General features: G+C 35.8%; 1 protein-coding gene across 2 annotated transcripts in view; it reads right to left on the reverse strand.

Annotated features, from left to right (window-relative positions):
* Positions 1-25,049, reverse strand: part of LOC137618727 (uncharacterized) — a 142,771-nt gene that overhangs the window by 96,985 nt on the left and 20,737 nt on the right. For both annotated transcript variants that reach the window (XM_068348896.1, XM_068348894.1), the window contains exons 2-11: positions 17,156-17,259; positions 12,585-12,686; positions 10,846-10,969; positions 9,627-9,742; positions 5,645-5,861; positions 4,373-4,473; positions 2,301-2,493; positions 1,779-1,876; positions 663-852; positions 137-259 (exon numbers count right to left, since the gene is read on the reverse strand). In XM_068348896.1, coding sequence (XP_068204997.1) covers positions 137-259; positions 663-852; positions 1,779-1,876; positions 2,301-2,493; positions 4,373-4,473; positions 5,645-5,861; positions 9,627-9,742; positions 10,846-10,969; positions 12,585-12,686; positions 17,156-17,259 — 1,368 coding nt within the window. The remainder of the gene's footprint in view (positions 1-136; positions 260-662; positions 853-1,778; positions 1,877-2,300; positions 2,494-4,372; positions 4,474-5,644; positions 5,862-9,626; positions 9,743-10,845; positions 10,970-12,584; positions 12,687-17,155; positions 17,260-25,049) is intronic.

Raw genomic sequence — 25,049 nt, forward strand, 5'->3', positions numbered from 1 at the left:
AGAATTACAATTTTTAACTTTCTATTTCTCAAGCAAGAAGATTTACTCAATTACTCGTTTATCTTTTTTTAGTTTCCCAACCTTCAAAACAATCCAGTTACCTAAACAAACCAAGGAAAATTTCTGTTAAACTCACCTATCCTCTTTTCCCAAGAGATAGCTGGTGGTGGAGTTCCCACTGCTTTGCAAGCAATCTGGATAGTGTCACCTTCTCTCACTTTGACTTCTGAAGGCAGAGGTTCCCCAAGGGATGGGGGTACTGGAAAAAGAAGGAAAATGATTTGTAGATATGCAATCAATCTTTTTCTAATTGTTGTGAATGATGTATTCATTTTATCTCATCTACCCTTGTTACTTCTCCAACATTTACTACAACCCTCATACTTACTTGACCAACTTAATCTAATTTTCTCAAAACTTTGGATTTAGATGGATGTTGGTCTTGTAATTCTAAAAATATTGTGGATCAGATTATTAAAGAACATTTAAACATATATTCTATAGAAGCCTGAGAGACGAGCTTCAAACACGATAAGGCTGCATTGCACCAAAGAATATCGTAGCTTCAACTCTACCCAAGAATTTCATAGAGTCTGAGTCTTTACAACTTACAGGCAGAAATTCTTCCAAGTGAAGACAGGAAAATCACTCCAGCCACTTACCAAACATGTTGACTGATATAGAAGCCGTTCCATAAGGGGTTATGCAATCGTAAGTTCCTTCATTCTCCTGGTCTGCATTTGGGATTGCCAGCTCATGTACAGTGACGTTATAATCAGTTTGGTACTCTCGGAATTGGAAGTAGTTTGGGTCTAGTTCAGCCCCTTCATATAGCCACTTGAAATTGCCGGGCTGAAAGACAAAGAGACTTGGTTATGCATAGTATATTATCATCATCCTCATCTCCTCCTACGGCCATTGACGCAAAGGGCCTCGATTAAACTTCGTCAGTCATTTCTAACTCAAGCTTTTAAATAATTTATTATGCTTATACAAATGTACATGGAAAATCTAGTGCCCTTATACAAAGCAGATATAAAAACATCTTTATATTCATATATGTATAATAAAAGTGGATCTTCATAACTCATTTGTTCCTCTCCTACTTCATGCAGCTGAGGACCAGAGTTCAATCCCAAGGATTGCAAATGACTTTGACCATTTCTTTCTATAATTCACTGGGCTTTTCCAACCTAAGAAGAAAATTAAGGACTTATCAATTAGTCAAATGTGTTAGGTTGCAGCCAAGCTAGTAAATATCATTCCATTAAACTTGGTAAAAAATAAAGTATTAACTACCCAGAGAGCTTATCCCTATAAATGGATGAGTTACAATATATATATATATATATATATATATATATATATATATATATATATATATATATATATATATGATTTGCAAATTATCGTAATAACTGGCTATATAGTTAGTCAGCCTTCGTATTAACTAGGAATTGTGTCAACCGGCTAGAAATCGACACAGGTTAAGGCCTTGACAAATAGAAATATGCTTGAAATAGTGTTAACTACTTGTACAAATGGTCAAAAGTATAATTTATCTTTTAAACTGACTTATCTGAGGCCATTAAGAAACTTATAGCGGTCTTACATTTCATATAGATGCAATGCCAATGAAGTGAAGGTACGAGAAGATAAGAAATATCACCTTTATTTGAGGTTTCATGTGATTCTTACTCGTATAAGATGTAATGTATATGTATAATAGAAAGGTCTCTTCAGTTAAAGACATAAAGGAAGTATATTTTTCTTCTTACCTGGGAATGTCTCAGATACTGCATTGAACATCTTAGCGTTAGGGTCTCGGCCTCAAAGAAATCCCCGCCCGTAACTCCGAGCAGCCTCGGAGTTCGTCCTTGGATAGAGTTTGATCAGCATCAAAATTATATCATGTTAATCTTTATCTATCTATTAATTTATCAAACTATCTATATAAATATCTACACATATATCATGTTTACAGATAAAATATTTCCTCCACAAACTAAGTGAATTTATTGGATATGTTATTAACCAAAATACTGAATAATAGATAACTTAGAATATGAGCCAGTTGTTAGTATGATAACCTTAAATTGATACTTTCACAGCCCATTAACACTGAGGTCATCTAACGAAAGCTATAAGAAATTATATTAAAAGACAGATTTGCTTTCTTTATACTTATCTTAAATTTTAATCTTAATCAATTTCAGATTATCAAAACTTGATTTTGAAATGAGCAGTGGATTTATATCTTGTAAATCAGGCCTGAAGAAGTACACGTCTCGGAAACAAACCTTCAATATTGATGAGGATATTTCTTGAAGCCCCAGGAATATAGCAGACATAATGACCGTTTTCCCTGAAGGTCATCGATTCGATGTAAACGGTTGACCCGAACCTATTCTCATCTTCTGCAGAAGCGTAGATCTCCCTTCCTGGGGTGTGCGGGCCAAAGTCCAGCTTCGCCCCGTCTTTCAACCAAAGAATCTGAAAAGAAGAAGAAGAAGAAGAAGGAAGTGTTTGAGCAGATTGTTGCTAGATGGCAGCACCTCTTAACATATTTTATCCCTGAAGTAGAATGGTGTAAAGCAGGGCTCTCACCAGGGGGGAGGGAGGAATCCCCTGTAGGCAGGAATTTCAGGTTTTCAGAGGAGAATTAGAGCCACATATCTAAGGTGCAAAAATTGCTCATGAATTGACAGACGCAAAGGACTGTTACAATACCCTAGCTAGTAGGACTATACCATAGAGACTGACCATGTATTATTATTATTATTATTATTATTATTATTATTATTATTATTATTATTACTAGCTAAACTATAACCCTAGTTGGAAAAGCAAGATGCTATAAGCCCAAGGGCTCCAACAGGAAAAAGTAACCCAGAGAGGAAAGGATACAAGGAAATAAATAAACTACGAAAAAGTAATGAACAAATTAAACAAAATATTTTAAGAACAGTAACAATATTAAAATAGATCTTTCACATATAAACAATAAAAACTTAATATAGAAAAATATAAGATAGAATAGTGTGCCCGAGTGCACCCTCAAGCAAGACAACTCTACCCCAAGATGGTGGAAGACTATGCTACAGAGACAATGGCACTACAAAAGACTAAAGAAAAATTGTTTGATTTTAGAGTATCCTTCTCCTTGAAGAGTTGCTTACCATAGCTAAAATGTCTCTGAACAATTATAGAGCAGAAGTTAACCCCTTGAGCGAAGAAGAAGGGTTTGTAATCTCAATGTTGTCAGGTGTATCAGGTGTTTGAGGATAGAGCAGAATGTGGAAAGAATAAGCCAGACTATTCGGTGTATGTGTAGGCAAAGGAAAATTGAGCCGTAACCAAAGAGAGGGATCCAATGAAGTACTGTCTGGCTAGTCAAAGAACCCACTAACTCTCTAGCAGTAGTATTTCAATAGGTGGCTGGTGCCCTGGCCTACCTACTAACTACCTACCTACGCATGATAAGCACTCAAGCTCTCTCTCTCTCTCTCAACCCAACCTAGGACCAAGAAGAGCCAGTCAATGACTGCTGATGACTCTGTAGGTAGGCCTTTAGCTCACAAGGATGGTGAGGTTGCAGATACTACAAGACACTATTAAGCTCGAGTGGGAATCGAAACCAAGTCTGGCATATCGCCAGACAGGAACATTTCCAATAGGGCTCCACAATTGATAGATTGGAGGTTTTTATTGTCTTTGAGTCCCAGAGAAGGCATAATATAAATTATCCATGTACAATTGTAAATTATATGTATAAATAAAAGGATTATTTGTATCATATCCTACAGTATTACTTGGAATGCACTTTTTAAGATAGACAATCTTGAAAAGGGAGGAGGAATGACAAGGTTGAGAACGACAATTACTATTAAGTATGAGCAAAAGAGAAGTGGACCAAAAAGAAATCATTAAAAACCTGGACCTGATCAGAGGTGCTGCCATCTATTGTCATCTAATGATGGTTTTTTGCATCCTGGATACTTTGGATTCTACACGAAAAGAATGTGTTAAAGAGAGAGGTATGTGCCCATCATTGCTTAAAAAGGGATACTTGGTCACAAAACCTTATTGCTAAAACAACTACAAAATTTACAAATGATTGAAACAGGAAGCCTACATACTAAACCAAACTGAACATCTCATTCTCTGATTAGTGAAAAATAAATGAATTATAAGACTATCCCAAACTATTTGCATCCACAAAAATATAATTTACACCTCAACTATTTTTATTTGTTGATAGGCTGTATATATACTCACAGAAAGGGTAGTTAATTTTAAGAACCTTGTTACGTATAAATAAGCTACGTTAATCAAACAGTAAATCAGTCAACTGAAGATGACCTGAACTGACCTCAGAGTCGGTGCCAGAAACGACGCATGTGATAGCCAGGGGTTGACCATATTCCACAATGTCCTTGTCCGGATCCGTTGTTAGAGATTCCACTCGAGGAACTGGAATAAAAGGGAGGATTATGGAGAAGAAGAAAAAGAAGAAATGGAATCTACAGTGTTTATAACTTTAGAACTAAGGGCGGGAGGGAATCACAAGAGATAAAAGAGGAATTCAAATATTCTTTCAAGAGGTTTCCAGTCCTATACCATGCATGCAACCCACTCATATCAACTAAATTCCTAACTCCCAGGTACGTGATTAGAGAATGTACTAGATTATTATTGTTATTATCATTATCATTATCATTATCATTATTATTACTATTATTATTGTTATTGTTATTGTTACTGTTGTTGTTGTTACTATTATTATACAAGACAAATATGCAAAAATGTAAAAAGAAAATCAAATTGAAAAAATAAGAACCATGTGAATTGCAATTAAAGCAAACCACCTTAAAAAAATAATAAAGGCATAACAGGCTATGGATAATTTCAATACAAATGCTTCTTTGAAAATCTAGCCTTTAAATCATAGGCCTACAGATAATGATATCTCTATTACAAATACAGCAATATTAATGAGACCGGGTGTATCTTTCTGTAAAAAAAGGCTGTTTAAAATCCATGAGTGATACTATAGTAAAATTAACTCCATAAAGAAGAATTGACAATGGAGTAAATTACATTAATTTTAAACAAGTATGAAGTCTCATACAATTTTTTGATGTAATACCAAGTCTTAATCTTCTCAAGCAAATGTTTTATACAATCACACTAACACTACAATTCAAACAAACTATTGTGAGTAATTTGGTTTAGTAAAAGATCCCTATTACATCCTTTTAATTATTCTGATTAATTTCATCATTTGAATAACTCACATATTGTACATTACGTAAAAAAGTGTCGGTAAGCAATAAATCAACCACAGCTGTTGTGGAAAGGTTGATAGGTCTGGCATGGGTATGAAAGCAGGGCTATCAACATGTGACAAGTCAGCCACCACTATTTCACTGTCTTTCGTTCCTTGGTGTCATAATTATGCACCGATAGTTTTTTAACCTTCTGTACATTCAGTTACATAGTTTAGCCTTTGGTCAGAAGGATAGCTGTCAATGCAATATGAGAAGAAGGCATTCCTCTTAATAGAACATCACTGCTAAAGAAGTAACTAGCTTTTTCAGATGAACTGCATCTCAATAAAAAGAACAAAATATTTCTAACTAACCTAATACTTTCACTGGCATGTTCTTCTGGTCAGGGGGATCACTGTCAATGCGACAGGAGAAGACAGAGTCTTTCCTGACAGACGTCACAGCCAATGTAGCTACCAGCTTTTCCTCTTGAATTTGTCTGTCGCCAACTGCATCTGTCGTCCTCTCGACATTCTGCGTATAGAATCGATCAGAGGCATCTATTTCCTCCCCATTTTTGTACCATGTTACCTGTGGAGGGGAATAAAAATATAAGACATGAAGTTTAGAGGTGTCTGTGTCCCTAAATAAAACTTTGAAAGAGTTTTTACATAGTCCTGGTTCCAAAGATCATCGATAGAAAGTCATGAGGTACTCTAACTTCCAAAAGCTGTGTAAACAAATTCCTGAATAGTCCCTGTATCCAAAGATTGTCTAAATGAAGTCTTGAAGTCCCTTCAATTCTAAATAAGAGTTTAAAAGATTGCCTAGGCAAAGTATTTTAGTGCTCTAACTTCCAAAAAGCTGTCTAAACAAATTCCTGAATGGTCCCTACGTCCAAAAACTGTCTAAATGAAGTCTTAAGTCCCTTCCATTCTAAATAGAATCTAAGAAAAGTTTTGCAGTACATCCACTCCAAAAGATTGCCAAGACAAAGTATTGAAGTGTTTTTATTCCCAAATATCATCTAAGCTACATATCAAAGTGGCCATTCTCCAAGGATTCTCCAAGCCTAGTAATCAAGTGGTCCCACTACCAACAATCGTCAAAACAAAGTCTTTATGTGCCTCCACTTTCAAATTTTGGTATACTAAAACTCATTTCCTTATAAAAATGTATGTAATATATCAATTATGACTTATTTTAAGGAAGACCTCCACTTTCTAATACCCTGCCAAACTTCACTACAAAGGCAGCTAGATGTCATAAAGGTTGTACTGTATAAGGCAAAAAGTTCCCAATTTCCTATTTCTTTTCAACAGCAAATTTTGATTTTGGGGTTAACAGGACCGTTAAATTAGTTCACTATATTATTGTTCAATCTATAAAAAAATTAGAAGCATTTGCAGAACAGCAGATGTAGTATTTTGAACATAGAAAATGGTGCAGTAGGGACTACACACTATGACTGAAATTTTGTATGCCCCAGAGGGGTTTACAACCAAAGACTGATCATAAAAATAAAGGGAATTCATCTCATTATATCAAAATGCGAGATGCAGCCAGTCTACCTACCATTTTGATCCCTTGATTTGCAATCTTAAGCCTAACCATTCAATCTCGTAGGTTGACTTTGGATTTAATATGTTTCTCTTGAAAACCTTCCTAACCATACATTTCTAACATAACATTACCTCGATTATCTTGATGACATAGTTACCAGTGAAAATTATAACGTAAATTTGCATTTATAATCTTACTACACCTTATCAACATCCTGACTCAGGTAGATTGGGCTCAAACAATATGATACCCATGCATTTACAACAGTGGACCAATTCCAATCCATGATATACAAATTCAATCACAACTGTTTGAACACATTCATAGACCTTGTCTTTGATCTGTTTCTTTTCAGAACCATCCTAACCACAAGTATCTAGCCTAACTTTACCTAGATAGCATGCTTACCAACGTAAATTATATTCAAGCAAAAAGGTGTTGAAATGCTCACTTCAAACATATGCATCAGTCCTAGCCTACAATAAACAAACCGGACTAGCTCCACAATTTGGAAGAACGTTAACTTACGCTACTTTCTGAAATAAAAGTTTCATCCTCGGATCTCCACTAAATTCAATATATACAAAATTATTCATAAAATACTCAACGTAGTTAGTGTTATTGTATTCACTGACCAAAATCCTTAGTGTTTCAATATGATCCTTTTTGAAAGGCCTGAAAAACCAGCTGAAAGATCTTTTTGATATAAGAATGCTATAAATTATGTTTATAAGGTAGAGAGATTGGTGATGTATTGCAAACATGGATTGGTCATACCATTGAATTCCCACATATACTAATATTTATAATACCAGGAATTGCTATGTAGTATTCCATCTTGGAATTAAAAAAAAAAATGCATGAGTGTCCCCATACACAACTGGTAGATTTTTAATTGGATGAAAAACTGCTTCAGTCATTGCCTGTGTCAACTAAAGACCCCATTGAATCAATTTTGAATATCGCAAACTTAACCTGTAATGACTGACAAGTCATCTACCCTGCATTAGAACAACCAAAATATCTAATGTGTTTTGATTTTTATATAGCATCTTAGCTCACATGATATGGGAACATCTCCGCCTTTGTGCATCCTTCTTTTAGAATATTTGCATATACTAAAGGTAAAGGTGTCTGGTTTGAGGTTCAGTATCATCAGAAGAGATGTGCACCAGAACATCGGCCGGGCAAGCCCAACCTCCACCACTGAGGCGCCCAACCAGAGCAGTATCCTCCCCAGTAAACAGCTTAAACTCATGGTTCAAGGCTGGGACTGATCTGCTGCCATGTGAATGCTAGGCGGACTCGTTAAATCTGTATTAGCCAGGAGGTGTTCAATAACCAACCTAATCCCTCTAACAGATGATGGCCCTATGATGAAAACTGCTATTTTCTTCCTTTAATGGCTGAAGCATTGGTATAACCATCGACAGTTAATCTTCCACAATGTTATTCCGCTCAAACCTAATCAGAAGACTCATCACTGGAACATCAAATCAACCTTTCATACACTGCACTATACAAACCTATCTGATGCATGGGCTCATACACTCGCAATTAGACACAGGTTCATACACACATATGTATTATATGCATTTATATATATATCAGTCACCACAGGAATGGGAATAGAATACGTAAGTACGAAGGGCTCTCGCGTTCTTTCAGGACATTTTCCAGGTGCAGATACTGAAAGAATACAAATGTACTTGGGTACCTACTTTTACATCTGTCCCGGTGGCTGCTGCTAGATTTAATGTCCTATACTATATAGTGACAAAAGTATGTACATATATATATATATATACATATATATATATATATATATATATATATATATATATATATATATATATATATATGTATGTATGTGTCTGTGATGTAAGTATAAACATATGCATGTGTATATAAGAAAACATTTGATTCACTGTTGACAAATGGGTGAAAGCTAAGTATTCTATAACAATACTTCTCAAATGTGAATTCTTACTAATCTCTTAAGCCTTGAATAGAACACCTGGACGTTTAATAGTTCATAAAATCAATAAAGAAAGTGGCTATGATATTTGATTTGCTAATAGAGAGGCTGAGATTGAACATAAGGTGAGCACGGAACAGTGTCGGCATATCCTGTTCTAACCAATCGTGTTTCTGTCTGAGTAATGGTTAATAAAGCTGGTAGTTAGCTAACTATAGCATTCCATAATCAGGGTTGAGAAGAGCATGGAATTAGCAACTTTACCCCAAAATATCAGCAGGAAATAAAAGGGATCAATTTTATGCTCCGTAGTCTTTACGTTTTTTGCCAATTTATTGTTACCATTAGTAATTTACTGCATCCTAGCCTTTCCCAAGTCATGAATTTGCTTTCAAACCTTTTCTATTATATTATGTCTTTCAATTTTAACCCATTTTGAACTTAAGCAATTATTTATTCACATTATTCATTTTGAATACTAGAGATTTTGAGTGGCTTTTACTTAGCTATAACATTTAACATATCAAGTACCTCTCCTCCCTTTTTCATTATTTTAGGTTTAAAACCTTTCTCAACTATTGACTTGAGAGGTCACTCAAGATGGAATTGGTTAATAGGATGATTAATATACTGGCCTTGACAAGTTCAGTTGTACCAGGCAGTAGGTTACCTAAGGTGAGATGTCCCTGAAATCATCTAGATCTAAAGACCATTCGCACATGGGCCATAGGGCAGTAAAGACTCTTACCAAAAAGTGTAATACCCCAAGTAAATGAGCAGGATTAGGCTGTGAAACTCCATTTCTAACAACTTACCTTAACAGGCCAAGGTGGAGTAATGACGCAGTAGAAAGTGGCCGCCTTGCCAAACTTTACCTCGGAGGGTCCCTCCGAATATCTGATGACCTGCTTCTCGGGTTCCGTGCCTGGCTCTGTGGGAGTGGAATCGCGGTATAAGTATTGGAAGATATCGGAAAGGGCTCTGATACCTATTGATATTAAAACAAACGAACATTCTTGAGCAGATATTGAAGGAGATGCAAACGAAGGTAAAGTTACCATCTATGGCATAAATATGTGAATTGATGATGAAGGTTGAGTAGGTATACAATTAGAAGGAGGTTTAGACATAAGGATGGAAATTAAAAGAGCTGTTGGTGGAAAAAGAGATGATAAATGGGTTGTAAACATGTAGGCAGTTGTCGACAAGGGCATAAGAACAGGATAGATATGAGAGAACTATTGATAATTTGTGGAGTATAACAAAAGATCTTAAAGGTTTCGTGGGATGAATGTAGATAACGCCAAATTCAAAATTAATTGATTCTCTAAAGGTTAAAATATGAATACTGATAGCACACTGATCCCAAATTTCAGTAGTGGTCTCATTTATCATTATAACATGCTTCAAACATCTGCATCCCAGGAGGGAAAATATGACATAAATCTGCAGGCAGGTTAACATAAGTGCATGAACGTTGGCGATGCGGCATGCAGGCCTCGTGAAGCTTCTGGGCCTTGAGCACCAGGTCCTATATTGGAAGTAAGACTGCGTCAGCGAGCTTGGCCCTGATGCCCTGAGGTAGGCAATGCAGGAATATCTGTCGGGACAAGCTGATCTCTTTCCACTGCCCATCTGCGTCGACTTTCGGGAGCATTAGGAGGCCCACCGATTCGTCCCAGGCATCCAAAGCGAGTTGTCCCACCAAAGTTGCTTATTTCTTTATTCACTTTTCTTTTCTGCACTATACTGCTTTCCCTATTGCAACCCATTTTGTGTAGCATTCTACTTTTCAAACAAGGGGTTCAGATTGTCTTGCAATGTGATAGTAATAAAAATGATTGAAAGTCTCCTGGAAGAGAGGAGTCAGTCAATGCTGAATGTCAATATCATAAGAAAGTGATTGTGTAACTAGAGGGGCTGTGGCCCCTGATCCTATCAATACGGGTGTTGAGAATAGTTCCGAAGGGCATTGGGATATTAAACAAAGGCCATGACCAGGCTTCATTCCAAACAGGAAATCACTGTACTTACCTAAGACTGTGATCAGGACCTGGGGATCCGGCTTCTGTCCCTGCCTCCAGCACATGAAGAGGCCAGACTCGTAAGGGCGGACATCAGAAAACGTTAGCTGAAGGGCCACCTGATCTCCCTCTGACTGCAATTAAAAGAGTTCAGTTAGAAGAACTAGGACTGACTCCCTTTGCCTGCAATCTAAAGCGTTCATTTAAAGAACATGGACTCAGTTCAAGTTTAAGTTCTCGTGCTTGAGGTACACCGAGGCACACAATTCTATCGCTTTCCTTATTTCCTTTCCTTACTGGGCTATTTTCCCATTATTGTTATTATAATTATTATTATTATTATTATTATTATTATTATTAGCTATGCTACAACCCTAGTTGGAAAAGCAAGAGGCTATAAGCCCATGGGCTCCAACAGGGAAAAATAGCCCATTGAGGAAAGGAAATAGGGAAATAAATAAACGATATAAGAAGTAATGAACAATTAAAATAAAATATTTTAAAAACATTAACAAAACTAAAACAGATATATAATTTATAAACTATAAAAAGACTTATGCAAGCCTGTTCAACATAAAAATATTTGCTTGGGCTTATAGCACCCTGCTTTTCCAACTAGGGTTATAGCTTAATAAAAGAAGTAATGTAATTACCCTCCATGCACTTTAACCACCCCAAGTGGATGTTTCTGTTCTCTCTTTAAAATCAAATCTGCTTTGGCACTTACATGTCACACTTTCCCAGTGATCATTTGTAAGTACTAGGGTGCATATGTTCCATCCACCTAGGGATTGATTGTACCTACTAGGACTTGTAAAATTAACTCTACAATGACTACTATGGATTGTTTCGTTTAAGATTTTATATTTTATATAGGAAATGTATATTTTAATGTTGTTACTGTTCCTAAAATATTCTATTTTCCCTTGTTTCGTATCCTCACTGGGCTATTTTCACTGTTGAGACCCCAAGCTTATAGCATCATGATTTTCCAACTCAGGTTGTAGCTTACCAAGTAGTAATAATGATAATAATAATAATAACAATAATAATAATAATAATAATAATAATAATTCCTTCAATGTTTTGAATATATATTAACAACAAAATAAAAGGAATACCTTAGACTATTCAGAAAACGATACTTACTACGTCTTTGTTTTTACTATTTTCCCTGAAGATTGTGACTGGGATTTACGAATAGCTTAAGATTTAAAAAAATTTTTATAGCCAAGTACTTCTTCAAACTCGTTTTTCCTAGGAGCTCTTTTTAAGGCTTTCAATCATCATCACCATCATCATCTCCTCCTACACCTATTGACGCAAAGGGCCTCGGTTAGATTGTGCCAGTCGTCTGTATCTTGAGCTTTTAATTCAATACTTCCCCATTCATCATCTACTACCTCGCGCTTCATAGTCCTCAGCCATGTAGGCCTGGGTCTTCCAACTCTACAAGTGCCTTGTGGAGCCCAGGCTTTTTATATATCATTTGAATTATTGGTACTTTCCTGTCATTGCCCCACCACTAATTTCCGATATAACCCCAATACTATTTTTTAGGTTAGGTTTAATTATTCAATCTGTAAGTGGATAAAATTTTAACCTAACCTAACCTAACCTAACCTAACTTAACCTAATCTAACCTAAAAAATCTTACCTAACCTAACCTAACCCACCACATCTAACCTAACCTAAAAAAACAGTATTGGGGCAATAGCAGGAAAGTACCGTATTATTAAAGCCACTTACCTTTGATTCCAACGATATTCTTGATTCGCCAATAACTAATCGGCGTCCCGAACTCAGCACTTGTGGACGCTGCGTCCCGGCTCTGATGTACACCCATCGATACTGAAATATTGATAATAATAATAATACTAATGATAATGATAATAATCATAATAATAAAGATAATAGAAATAATATAATAATAATAATATTAAGAATAATAATAATAATAATAAATATAATAAGAGAGTAAGGAAGGCCGGCGCAAGAATTGAAGAGACAGTGAAAGATGAAAATGGAAGGTTGTTAAAAGGAGAGGAGGCAAGGAAAAGGTGGGCGGAATATTTTGAAAGTTTGCTGAATGTTGAGGATAATAGGGAGGTAGATATAATTGCTGTTCCAGGTGTTGAGGTGCCAGTGATGGGAGATGAGAATGAGAGAGAGATTACAATAGAGGAAGTGAGGAGAGCACTAGATGAAACGAGGGTAGGAAAAGCATCTGGTATGGATGGTGTGAAAGCTGAGATGTTGAAGGAAGGGGGTGTGACTGTACTTGAATGGTTGGTGAGATTGTTTAATATGTGTTTTGTGTTGTCAATGGTACCAGTAGATTGGGTCTGTGCATGTATTGTACCACTATATAAGGGTAAGGGAGATGTGCATGAGTGTTGTAATTCAAGAGGTATTAGTTTGTTGAGTGTAGTTGGAAAAGTGTATGGTAGAGCACTGATTAATAGGATTAAGGATAAAACAGAGAATGCAATCTTGGAAGTACAGGGTGGTTTTAGAAGAGGTAGGGGTTGTATGAATCAGATTTTTACAGTTAGGCAGATATGCGAGAAATATTTAGCAAAAGGTAAGGAGGTGTATGTTGCGTTTATGGATCTGGAGAAAGCATATGATAGAGTTGATAGGGAAGCAATGTGGAATGTGATGAGGTTATATGGAGTTGGTGGAAGGTTGTTGCAAGCAGTGAAAAGTTTCTACAAAGGTAGTAAAGCATGTGTTAGAATAGGAAATGAAGTGAGCGATTGGTTTCTGGTGAGAGTGGGGCTGAGACAGGGATGTGTGATGTCGCCGTGGTTGTTTAACTTGTATGTTGATGGAGTGGTGAGAGAGGTGAATGCTCGAGTGCTTGGACGAGGATTAAAACTGGTAGACGAGAATGACCATGAATGGGAGGTAAATCAGTTGTTTTTGCAGATGATACTGTACTGGTAGCAGACACAGAAGAGAAGCTTGACCGACTTGTGACAGAATTTGGAAGAGTGTGGGAGAGAAGGAAGTTGAGAGTTAATGTGGGTAAGAGTAAGGTTATGAGATGTACGAGAAGGGAAGGTGGTGCAAGGTTGAATGTCATGTTGAATGGAGAGTTACTTGAGGAGGTGGATCAGTTTAAGTACTTGGGGTCTGTTGTTGCAGCAAATGGTGGAGTGGAAGCAGATGTACGTCAGAGAGTGAATGAAGGTTGCAAAGTGTTGGGGGCAGTTAAGGGAGTAGTAAAAAATAGAGGGTTGGGCATGAATGTAAAGAGAGTTCTATATGAGAAAGTGATTGTACCAACTGTGATGTATGGATCGGAGTTGTGGGGAATGAAAGTGATGGAGAGACAGAAATTGAATGTGTTTGAGATGAAGTGTCTAAGGAGTATGGCTGGTGTATCTCGAGTAGATAGGGTTAGGAACGAAGTGGTGAGGGTGAGAACGGGTGTAAGAAATGAGTTAGCGGCTAGAGTGGATATGAATGTGTTGAGGTGGTATGGCCATGTTGAGAGAATGGAAAATGGCTGTCTGCTAAAGAAGGTGATGAATGCAAGAGTTGATGGGAGAAGTACAAGAGGAAGGCCAAGGTTTGGGTGGATGGATGGTGTGAAGAAAGCTTTGGGTGATAGGAGGATAGATGTGAGAGAGGCAAGAGAGCGTGCTAGAAATAGGAATGAATGGCGAGCGATTGTGACGCAGTTCCGGTAGGCCCTGCTGCTTCCTCCGGTGCCTTAGATGACCGCGGAGGTAGCAGCAGTAGGGGATTCAGCAGTATGAAGCTTCATCTGTGGTGGAAAATGTGGGAGGTTGGGCTGTGGCACCCTAGCAGTACCAGCTGAACTCGGCTGAGTCCCTGGTTAGGCTGGAGGAACGTAGAGAGTAGAGGTCCCCTTTTTGTTTTGTTTCTTGTTGATGTCGGCTACCCCCCCAAAATTGGGGGAAGTGCCTTTTGTATATGGATGGATGGATAATAAAATTAACAATGATAATAATAATAATAATAATAATAATAATGATGATAGTAATCATAATAGTAAAATAAAGATAATAATAATAAGAATGATAATAATAATATGATAATAATAATAATAATGATAATAATAATAATAAAGATAATAATAATAATAATAATGAAATAATAATAATAATATAGCTAATGAATCATGCAGAACAAAATTAGCATGAATGAAAATAAAATTCAGATAATTACAAGAACAGTAAATAAATAATAATAAATCAATTAAATAATTCATTACTAGATATTGAATATAATCATGATTTTTTTTTTTTTTTACATAATTTCATGTCATTTGTAGCCTATGCTTAGAAAAGTTTCATATACTTTAAAATTAATTATGTTAATAAAGAATTATTAAGTGTAATCATTCCTTCGATTAGTCTTCCATTCTTAAAAGTTAATATCAAGTAATTGTTAATCTCAGTTTTATATGCTGTAGTTCTCCATAAATTCTAGTCTATCCAAAATAGTTTTCTTTCAAACGAAGCTTTTGAAATTGGGCGTGGGATTTGCGTAGAGTTTATCAAAAGATCTACTAAATATTAGATGTTATAATTTACATACACGTAGTCCATCCATATCTTTATACATGAAATAAAAGTCAAGGAAAAATAGAAAATAATTAAGAGAGAGAGAGAGAGAGAGAGAGAGAGAGAGAGAGAGAGAGAGAGAGAGAGAGAGAGAGAGAGAGAGAGAGAGAGAGATAAATAATCAAGGAAAGCCAATTTGTATGTAAAAATTTTGTATATTTATCTCTATACAATTGTGTCCTTAGGGAGAACACACACACACACACACACACACACATATATATATATATATATATATATATATATATATATATATATATATATATATATATATATATATATATATGTAGGCTCCCCAAATCCTTAGCTCAGGATGGTAAGGTTACAGAAACAACTAGAAAATATAGAGCTTTATTTGGGCTAGAACTCTTGTCCAACAGATTGCAAAATAAATATTATCTCTGCTGATGTCATTGCTCCTTTATAGCTAGGTGAACAGGGATTGATTCAAGGAGCAAGCAAACGTTTGATGAGCACTGCACCACTCATTTAGGATAAGCATTGTATGTTGATGTCTTATATATATATATATATATATATATATATATATATATATATATATATATATATATATATATATAGACATCAACATACAATGCTTATATATATATATATATATATATATATATATATATATATATATATATATATATATATATATCCCCTCTGATGGTCCAGCACTTTGCTGCAGTAGAGGGGCTTTAGTGTCTCAATGATGGGCTGGGCAATGGCGGTGGGGTAGTTTATCCACCCTGGCAGGCTCAACCATACCGCTAAGGCCAGTTCTGAGAGACCAGACCAAGACTGGACCTCTACAGGCCTTCTCCTTTATTTTAAGATAGGCAAAGGCTAGGAGAAGGAAAACTCCAAAATCAAACCAAACAAGACCCCAACGGCGGAGCTTCCCAGCGCCGGCGGAAGAGGGCAATGCCTGTCGGGCAGGCAACAAGGCGGGCCTTGACATATAACAAGAACCCGGCAGCCCGATGCAACCAAAATCGGAGAAGCCGCCTGTCTCATATGTCTTGAGCCGCGGTGAAAACGGTGTGGGCCAAGTGTGTGTGCGTGGCCGTTGCAAAGCCACGACCACCCAAAACAATATACCCAGCTACTGGCATTCTGTCGTTTCCTCCACCATGGCTAACGACAGAACCCAATACTCGGACACGAGTGGGCGCCGCCGACGACGACGAGGAGATATATATATATATATATATATATATATATATATATATATATATATATATATATATATATATATATATTATATATATACATAAGACATCAACATACAATGCTTATCCTAAATGAGTGGTGCAGTGCTCATCAAACGTTTGCTAGCTCCTTGAATCAATCCCTGTTCACCTAGCTATAAAGGAGCAATGACATCAGCAGAGATAATATTTATTTTGCAATCTGTTGGACAAGAGTTCTAGCCCAAATAAAGCTCTACAGTTTCTAGTTGTTTCTGTAACCTTACCATCCTAAGCTAAGGATTTGGGGAGCCTACATATCTTCTTGCTGAGTCATCATCAGAAGCCAATGCCTGGACCTCCCTGGTCTTAGCTTTATGGAAAAAGGGTGTTGGGTGCTGATCATATGTATATATGGTCAGTCTCTAGGACATTCTCCTGCCCCTCGCCTCTGTTACTCATGAGGAACCATGTCGCATACGCAACCCGCGAATACACAGGCACGTTTCAATACGCGTATACAACTTACAGCTTTCAATTTAGACGACTGGGCGTAGCACGTCAGGGTGAAGCTGCCACCCTCCACAACTTCCTGCCTTCTGATGTCGTCGCTATTTCTGTTACAATCACAAACTGGAAAGAAACAAGAGATATTAGAATACAGTAATAGTTCAGAGAAATATTCATATTTTAGAATTTATTTGATCTGTAGAGTTACCCACATCTTTGCATTTTACCTCATCTCATTTCCCGTTTTCTATCTTCCAGTTTACTGTCCAAACATCTTTAACTAGTTAGTACAAAAACAGTTTGCCCCATTTGTAATTAGCAATGAATCACGCCATCTTACTGCCCCTGACCGTCCTAGTGCTGATGTGAACAGTTTAAATGAAAAACTAGTTTCAGACGACTTCTGGCTGGTTTGAAATGACTCCCCAGTCAAATGAACCTAGTTTAAAAAGACTCGACCATCGACTATGCCTTGAGTTGATTGCAGTGATGTTCTCCGATGAAATGAAGGAAGTGAGAGAGTTTTTTGTGTCAAATATGTATCCTGAACATTTAGGAAACAAGGGGGAAAAAAGGAAACTTCAGCTGCAACAACTGTGGGGGATGCCTAAAATTTAAAGAGAAGTCACATCCATCCAGAATTAGGAAAACATTTAAGAACGAAAGCAAACCTCTTCTAGATAAGGACACTGGAGACAGAAACCGTCTCTTCCGCTCACTGGCATATGCCATCACCAGCGAAGGAGACCAACACGCCATTCATCATGCTAGCATCCCCGAAAAGACAAGAAATGTTTCAAAGCCTCAGGATGAAGTTTGGGGGACTACAACGTACACATTACCGGCAGTTAATCTCTCAACCTGTTTGATGTGAACCTATCTGTGTGGTCATAGTTCGGTCCAACTTATACATGGTACATACATAAACCCAAAAACAGTATGGTTAACGAGATTGTATATCTTGAGGACATGTAATTTTCATTTTAATGTCTAGTTTCAAGTGAGTGGGGTGTGCTGTGAAACTAGTTTCAATTGACTGGGAGTGGTTTGAAACTAGTTGCAAGTGACGGGAGTGTTGTCAAACTAATTTTCAGTGACATGGGAGTGCTGTGAAACTTATTTCAAGCAGAACTACATTGAATTAATAAAGGAAGTAAAAATATTACAGTTACTAAGACCCCCCCCTCTCTCTCTCTCTCTCTCTCTCTCTCTCTCTCTCTCTCTCTCTCTCTCTCTCTCTCTCTCTCTCTCTGTCAGAGAATACATTCTTTCTGCATTCTTTAATAGTACATTTTTCCTACATTGGTGAGGCTTCTGTGCACATGGATGAAGGGAGTATTATTGCCGAAGTTTTCAGTACATAAGGTTCATTCCCTATTTTGCTATATGAATGAGACAGTGACTTTTGTTTGTAGGTTCTCCATTGTGGTAGCCTATTGAAAACATTCAATCCTGGTAATCTGTTGGGCGGGAGTTCGAAACTAACTCAAGCCCGGCAGTTTCTGGTCGTGTCTACAACCTCACCATCCTTGTGAGCGAGGAATGGGGGAAGGGGATTTGGGGGAACATGCTGAGTCATCAACAGCCATTGCCTGGCCATCCCTGGTCCTAGCTTGGTGGAGAGGGACTTGAGTGCTGATTGTATGTAATTTATATATGGTCAGTCTCTAGGACACTGTCCTGTCCCTTGCTTTTGCTATTCAGGAGCGACCTTTAAATCTTTAAAACAAATTATGAGAAATGGCTTAATATGTCCACTGTACAACTAGCCGTACGATTAGCAGATACAAGCAACTTTGAGTCTGGTCAGTGCTTGGATGGGTTATCACCAGTAAAAACAACAGAAGCAGTTTTAACAGTTGTTGCAAATGTATTAATAAATGTTAATGGTGTTTTAAAAAATTGTTTCTTAATTTCCAAATCAACTAGATCTAAACCAGTTATGCATATAAAGCTGCGGTCAGATTTGTGCGGTAGGCACTGGCGGTCAAAGGAGATATGGAAAAATCCCGAAAATGTGAACACCGCAGGCGCTTTCAGACGTTATTCCAGCAAATTTTTACGAAACGCAGGATACCGCGGCATACACGACTCATAATGCGGAGTAGGCGACCAGAGGAGATGCACACCACATGCAGAGCAATAAGGACAATACATGGGGATACATCGCCATGCGATACACCGCTGTACATGGGATCGCATGGCAGTGGGCAAGTTGTGACATCTCAATTGGTTGGGCAAATTTCCGTAGTGATCTTTGCATAGGTGATATACATGCGATATGGATCATGGCGTGATCCACAGAACTCCCATATGTAAAAAGGCACCGCTAATGAATTGTCCTTAGAAACTTATTTCGAATTAAAAAAGGAAAAGAATACTTTTTAATTTAAAGGTTATATTTATCATTCATATTTCTTTTTCTGATTTTTCATATTTTTTTCAATCCCCCTTTTTACCCTTTTTCGCAAAACTTCAAAATCCAAAAATCACCCTTTTCATCGATTTTGCTTTTGTATATTTATTTATTTTTAATGAACATATGCTTGACATTTATCTCTCTCTCTCTCTCTCTCTCTCTCTCTCTCTCTCTCTCTCTCTCTCTCTCTCTTATGAATAAGATCTTTAGGTGAAGCAAATAGAGTAGACGGCTATCTTAGTCTACGGGCAGTGATTATACACATGCATACACACACAAACACTCACTTTGGGTAGATTCAGATATATAATTCTCAAATTTGTTCAAAGGAGTTCTTATTATAAATTGATATATATAATAAGATTTTAATAATATTTAGTCAACGCAGTGTTCATATAAAAAGCACATCTGGGGATGGCACTGAACACATGCGCAGCGATGAATCTCATAAGGAGGTATACAGCATATATAGTTTTGAGAGGCAATTAGGTTAAGCAATACCGGCGGAACTGAACACGGGTAATGCAATGCATTATCTCCTTGCAAGCATTGTACCGCAGGTGCCCAGCTATCGCCCCACCCTACAGGATAAAATTGGGCATGTTTCATTCTGTCCGCCAGCAACGGGAAAGAGCGCGGTAACCCGGGATGTATCTCCTACGTGGCGACGCTTACCGCGGTCCGTGGGATTTAGCACGAAACACACCCGGATGAATTGGGATGCGTTGCCATACGCTCAAAATTTAGCTAAAATCTATATCCAACCGCATCGCGAAAGTGTGCCCGTGGCTTTAGTTTCCTCGTTTGAAGAGGCGATTCTAAATTCAAAATGTGGGAAACCTGGAGAAGGGAAGTGTCTTTGCAATGAATTATATCTATTAATCTTTGTGGGTGTGGCTATCTTCATCATCTTTATAAATTTATGTACAATCTCCAGTAATGTTATGATAATGTTATTATATTATATTATAGTTTTTTCTGTTTGAAAGTGCCATATTTCCTTCACACCACCTGTTCTACGACTAGATTTTTTTTTTTTTATTACCGATTACTATCATTATATAGGGTTGTGGTGGCCAATGTGAAAACGTCCCTGACTGTTGAACGCCAGACTGGCCCAGTTCGAGTCCCTGCTGAGTCATCAGCAGCCATTGCCTGGCCCTCATTGGTCCTAGCTTGGGTGGAGTGGGGGCTTGGACGCTGATCATATGCATTGTCACTGTCCCTTGCCTCTGCCATTCATGAGCAGTCTTTAAACCTTTAAATTGTTGTTCTAACATAATTATCACCGACATCTCTATCTTTTCCTATTATTATTTACTGTTAATATGCCTATTAACATCATTATTATTAGTTTATTGATATTGTCATTTTATTAACTGTATTATCACTAATACCAATATATATAATTATAGATGACCGACTCCAGCATGTGCTATAGTATATCATTTCTATGTCTCTAATGTAACCTTATGTCAGTATTAAAAAAAAGCATATATTTTTTCTATTGCTACTGTCACATATTTTGTATATCTGTAGGTCTTAAATTTTATTTCTATTATCTGCACCTATCCATTACCTTATTTTGCACATGTATGTCTGGTGTTGTCTTTTACATTGAAGATTACACAGGCTCTTGACTGGAATTCTTTGCTCAACCTGCTAATTATTGTAATCACTGGAGTAATGTCATTTCTTATCTTTTTCAATGATGTCATATTTGTAACGTCACTGTACCACTACTGTAATTCTGTATAGGCCTATGGCTCTTGCTGTGCTAAAGAATATTATTATTATCATTATTATTTTTATTATTATTATTATATTATTATTATTAATATTATTATTATTATTATTATTATTATTATTATTATTATTATTATTATATATCTTCTCACTAATGGATAATAAGTCTATGCACTTGCCCATCCCATCGGCCTTCAAAAAATACAATATAACGATAATAAATCTTTCATATTATCATTATTACAAATAACATAATATATAATCTTATGGAAACATGACATGAAAGACATCCCTCCAAATATAGATTCATATCACACACAATGAACAGTCTCTCTCTCTGCCCCTCCCTGTATAAATAGAAAAGGCTTTTCCCCCCATGAGAGAGAGAGAGAGAGAGAGAGAGAGAGAGAGAGAGAGAGAGAGAGACATGTGATTTATGAATGGATCCCCCATTCATTCACCACTCTTACGACCCACAACTAATGAGTTTATGGCTTCCTAAGGTTGTTGTCTAAGTTAGAGCGATATGGTCGGGTGGTGGAACACAAAGAGGACCTTTGCGAAGAGGGAGTGATGAGAGATGGTTTGTTTGTGAGCGCTCTCTCTCTCTCTCTCTCTCTCTCTCTCTCTCTCTCTCTCTCTCTCTCTTTATATATATATATATATATATATATATATATATATATATATACAGTATATATATATATATATATATATATATATATATATATATATATATATATATATATATATATACATATACAGACACACAAATATGTAATATTAATATTACGATTATTATCGTTATCATTATTATTATTATCATTATTATTATTATTATTATTATTATTATTATTATTATTATTATTACCAGGTAAGCTACAACCCTACTTGTAAAACCAGATACTACAAGCCCAAGGATTCCAAAATCCAAAAAGTAGCCCAGTAGGGAAAGCAAGTAAGGACATAAATAAACCACATGTGAAAAAACAATTAATATAAAATATCTGAAGCTCAGTAACCACGTTCACGTAGATCTGTCACATAGAAACTATGAAAAGAGACTTATATCAGCAGAAAAACATTATGGCTGCAAGTCTGAACTGCGTTAATCACCTCAATGAATTTGGAGGAATTAATTTCTCACGAGCGAAACGAAAATAGAGTAATATTTTATGACAATATTTGGCATTAAATACTTTAAGGTAGATTTCAGTTGGTTTTTGGTGACAAATCACAGGGAAACTGTGATATTATTATTATTATTATTATTATTATTATTATTATTATTATTATTATTATTATTATTAACAATAGTTATTTATATTATTAATATTATTATTCTAATTATTATTATTATTATTATTATTATTATTATTATTAGTAGTAGTAGTAGTAGTAGTAGTAGTAGTAGTTACTTGCCAAGCTACAACCCAAGTTGGAAAAGCAGGATGCTATAAGCCCAGGGGCTTCAACAGGGAAAATATCCCAGTAAGGAAAGGAAATGAGGAAAAATAAAATATTTTAAGAACAATAACATTAAAATAAATATTTCCTATTTATACTATAAAAACTTTCACAAAACAAGATTAAGAGAAATGAGATAGAATAATGTGCCCGAGTGTACCCTCAAGCAAGCGAACTCTAACCCAAGACAGTGGAAGACCATGGTACAAAGGCTATGGCACTACCCAAGACTAGAGAACAATGGTTTGGTTTTGGAGGGATTGTACACAAACAGTTCATTCATTTCACGAACTGATAGATTCCAGAATCTCTATGAAGCGAATTCTGGACAATGTCCTGGAGACACAGGGTGTTTTTTTTTTTGGGGGGGGGGAGGGGGGGGGTTGGGAGGGACTGAGTTGTTGGGCTGAAGATAAAGAGAAGAAAGACAGAGATGATGAGAACAGAGTATGCAATGGAAGATGAAATATCATTGGAAGGAGAAAGGATTAATGAGGTAGAATCATTTAAGTATTTCGGAACTATGATCTCCAATACAGGGTCTTTGGAATTGAAGTTTAATGAATGACGGAAATAAACAAATAAGACAATGCCTGAGTTAAATAAAATTTGGAAATAATATCGCATGAAATGACATATAAAATCAGGTTATACATATCAGTTTAATGAGATCGGTGTTACTCTATGGCAAGAGTCATGATATGACAATGAAACAATCTCCAATAGATTTAGTAGATTTGAGAACAAAGCCCTCAGAAGGATATTGAGAGTTAAATGGCAGGACAGGATTAGAAATGAAACTATAAGAGAGATTACTTAAGTGGGAAGTTGATAAAAAGCGAAGAAAATAAAGATTGCAAATTTACTTTTGAGAAACACATTCGGTCTGTTTCTTCTTCAATTGAACAAAAAATTGGCTTATTGAGAAAGTCTAAGATTTTCGGTGATCAATCTATTCTGAAGAAGTTTTTTAATTCTTTCATTCTACCTTGTTTTGAGTATTGTTCTCCTGTCTGGTCTTCAGCTGCTGATTCTCATCTTAATTTGCTGGACAAAGAATTGCAGTTCATTAAATTTCGTATTCTAGATCTAAATATTAATCTCTGGCACCGTCGTTCAATTAGTTCATTATGCATGTTGCATAAGATTTTTCATAACTCTGATCATCCTTTACATTCAGATCTCCTGGACAATTCTATCCTGTTCGTAAAACTAGGCAGGCAGTTAAAGCTAATAATCATGCCTTCTTCATTATGAGGCTCAATACTATTACAGTATTCTAGAAGTTTTATTCCAGCTGTTACCAAGCTGTGGATTGATCTTCCTAATCGGGTAGTTGAATCGTTGGAACTTCAATAGTTCAATCTTAAAAAGAATGTTTCATAGTTCATACAAGAGAGACCTATTTTAATGTTGTTTCTGACCTTAAAATATTTGTTATTCTTAATTCATTTACTTCAATATAGTTTCATTATTTCCTTTCCCCACTGAGCTATTTTTCCATATTAGAGCCCTTGGGCTTATAGCATCCTGCTATTCTAAACAGTGTTGTAGTTTAGCTGATGATGATGATGATGTTAGTAGTAGTATAAGTAGTAACAGTAATAACGATGATGATGATGATAGTAGTAGTAGTAGTAATAATGACAGTAATAACGATGATGATGATGATGATGATGATAATAGTAGTAGTAATAAAAAGAATAATAACATTGTCTAGTAACTTTTCTTAAAACCTTAAAAATATATAATTTATTGATGACAACAAAAAAAACTCTAAACTTAAAGAGTGCCATTAATAGTTAGAGTAATAATAATAATAATAATAATAATAATAATAATAATAATAATAATAATTGCTATAAATAGATGTAACAAGTATATTACAGATAAAAGACTGCCATCCACTGATCAATTCACAAGGGCCTGGGTTCGAATCCTGTCGATAGTTGGTACGGTTATTATATATATCTTTGAGTTTAAGTTATTCTTTAAGAAAAGTTAATTTGATGTTAATGTCCTACTGGTTGTTTGATATTAATATATATATATATATATATATATAGATATATATATATATATATATATACATATATATATATATACACTGTATATATATATACATATATATATATATATATATATAGATATATATGCGTATATAAATATATATGTGTATATACATATTTCTTTTATTTATATATATACATACATATATATATATATATATATATATATATATATATATATATATATATATATATATATATATATATATATG

This window comes from Palaemon carinicauda, chromosome 25 (assembly GCF_036898095.1).
Source record: "Palaemon carinicauda isolate YSFRI2023 chromosome 25, ASM3689809v2, whole genome shotgun sequence".
NCBI lineage: Eukaryota > Metazoa > Arthropoda > Malacostraca > Decapoda > Palaemonidae > Palaemon > Palaemon carinicauda.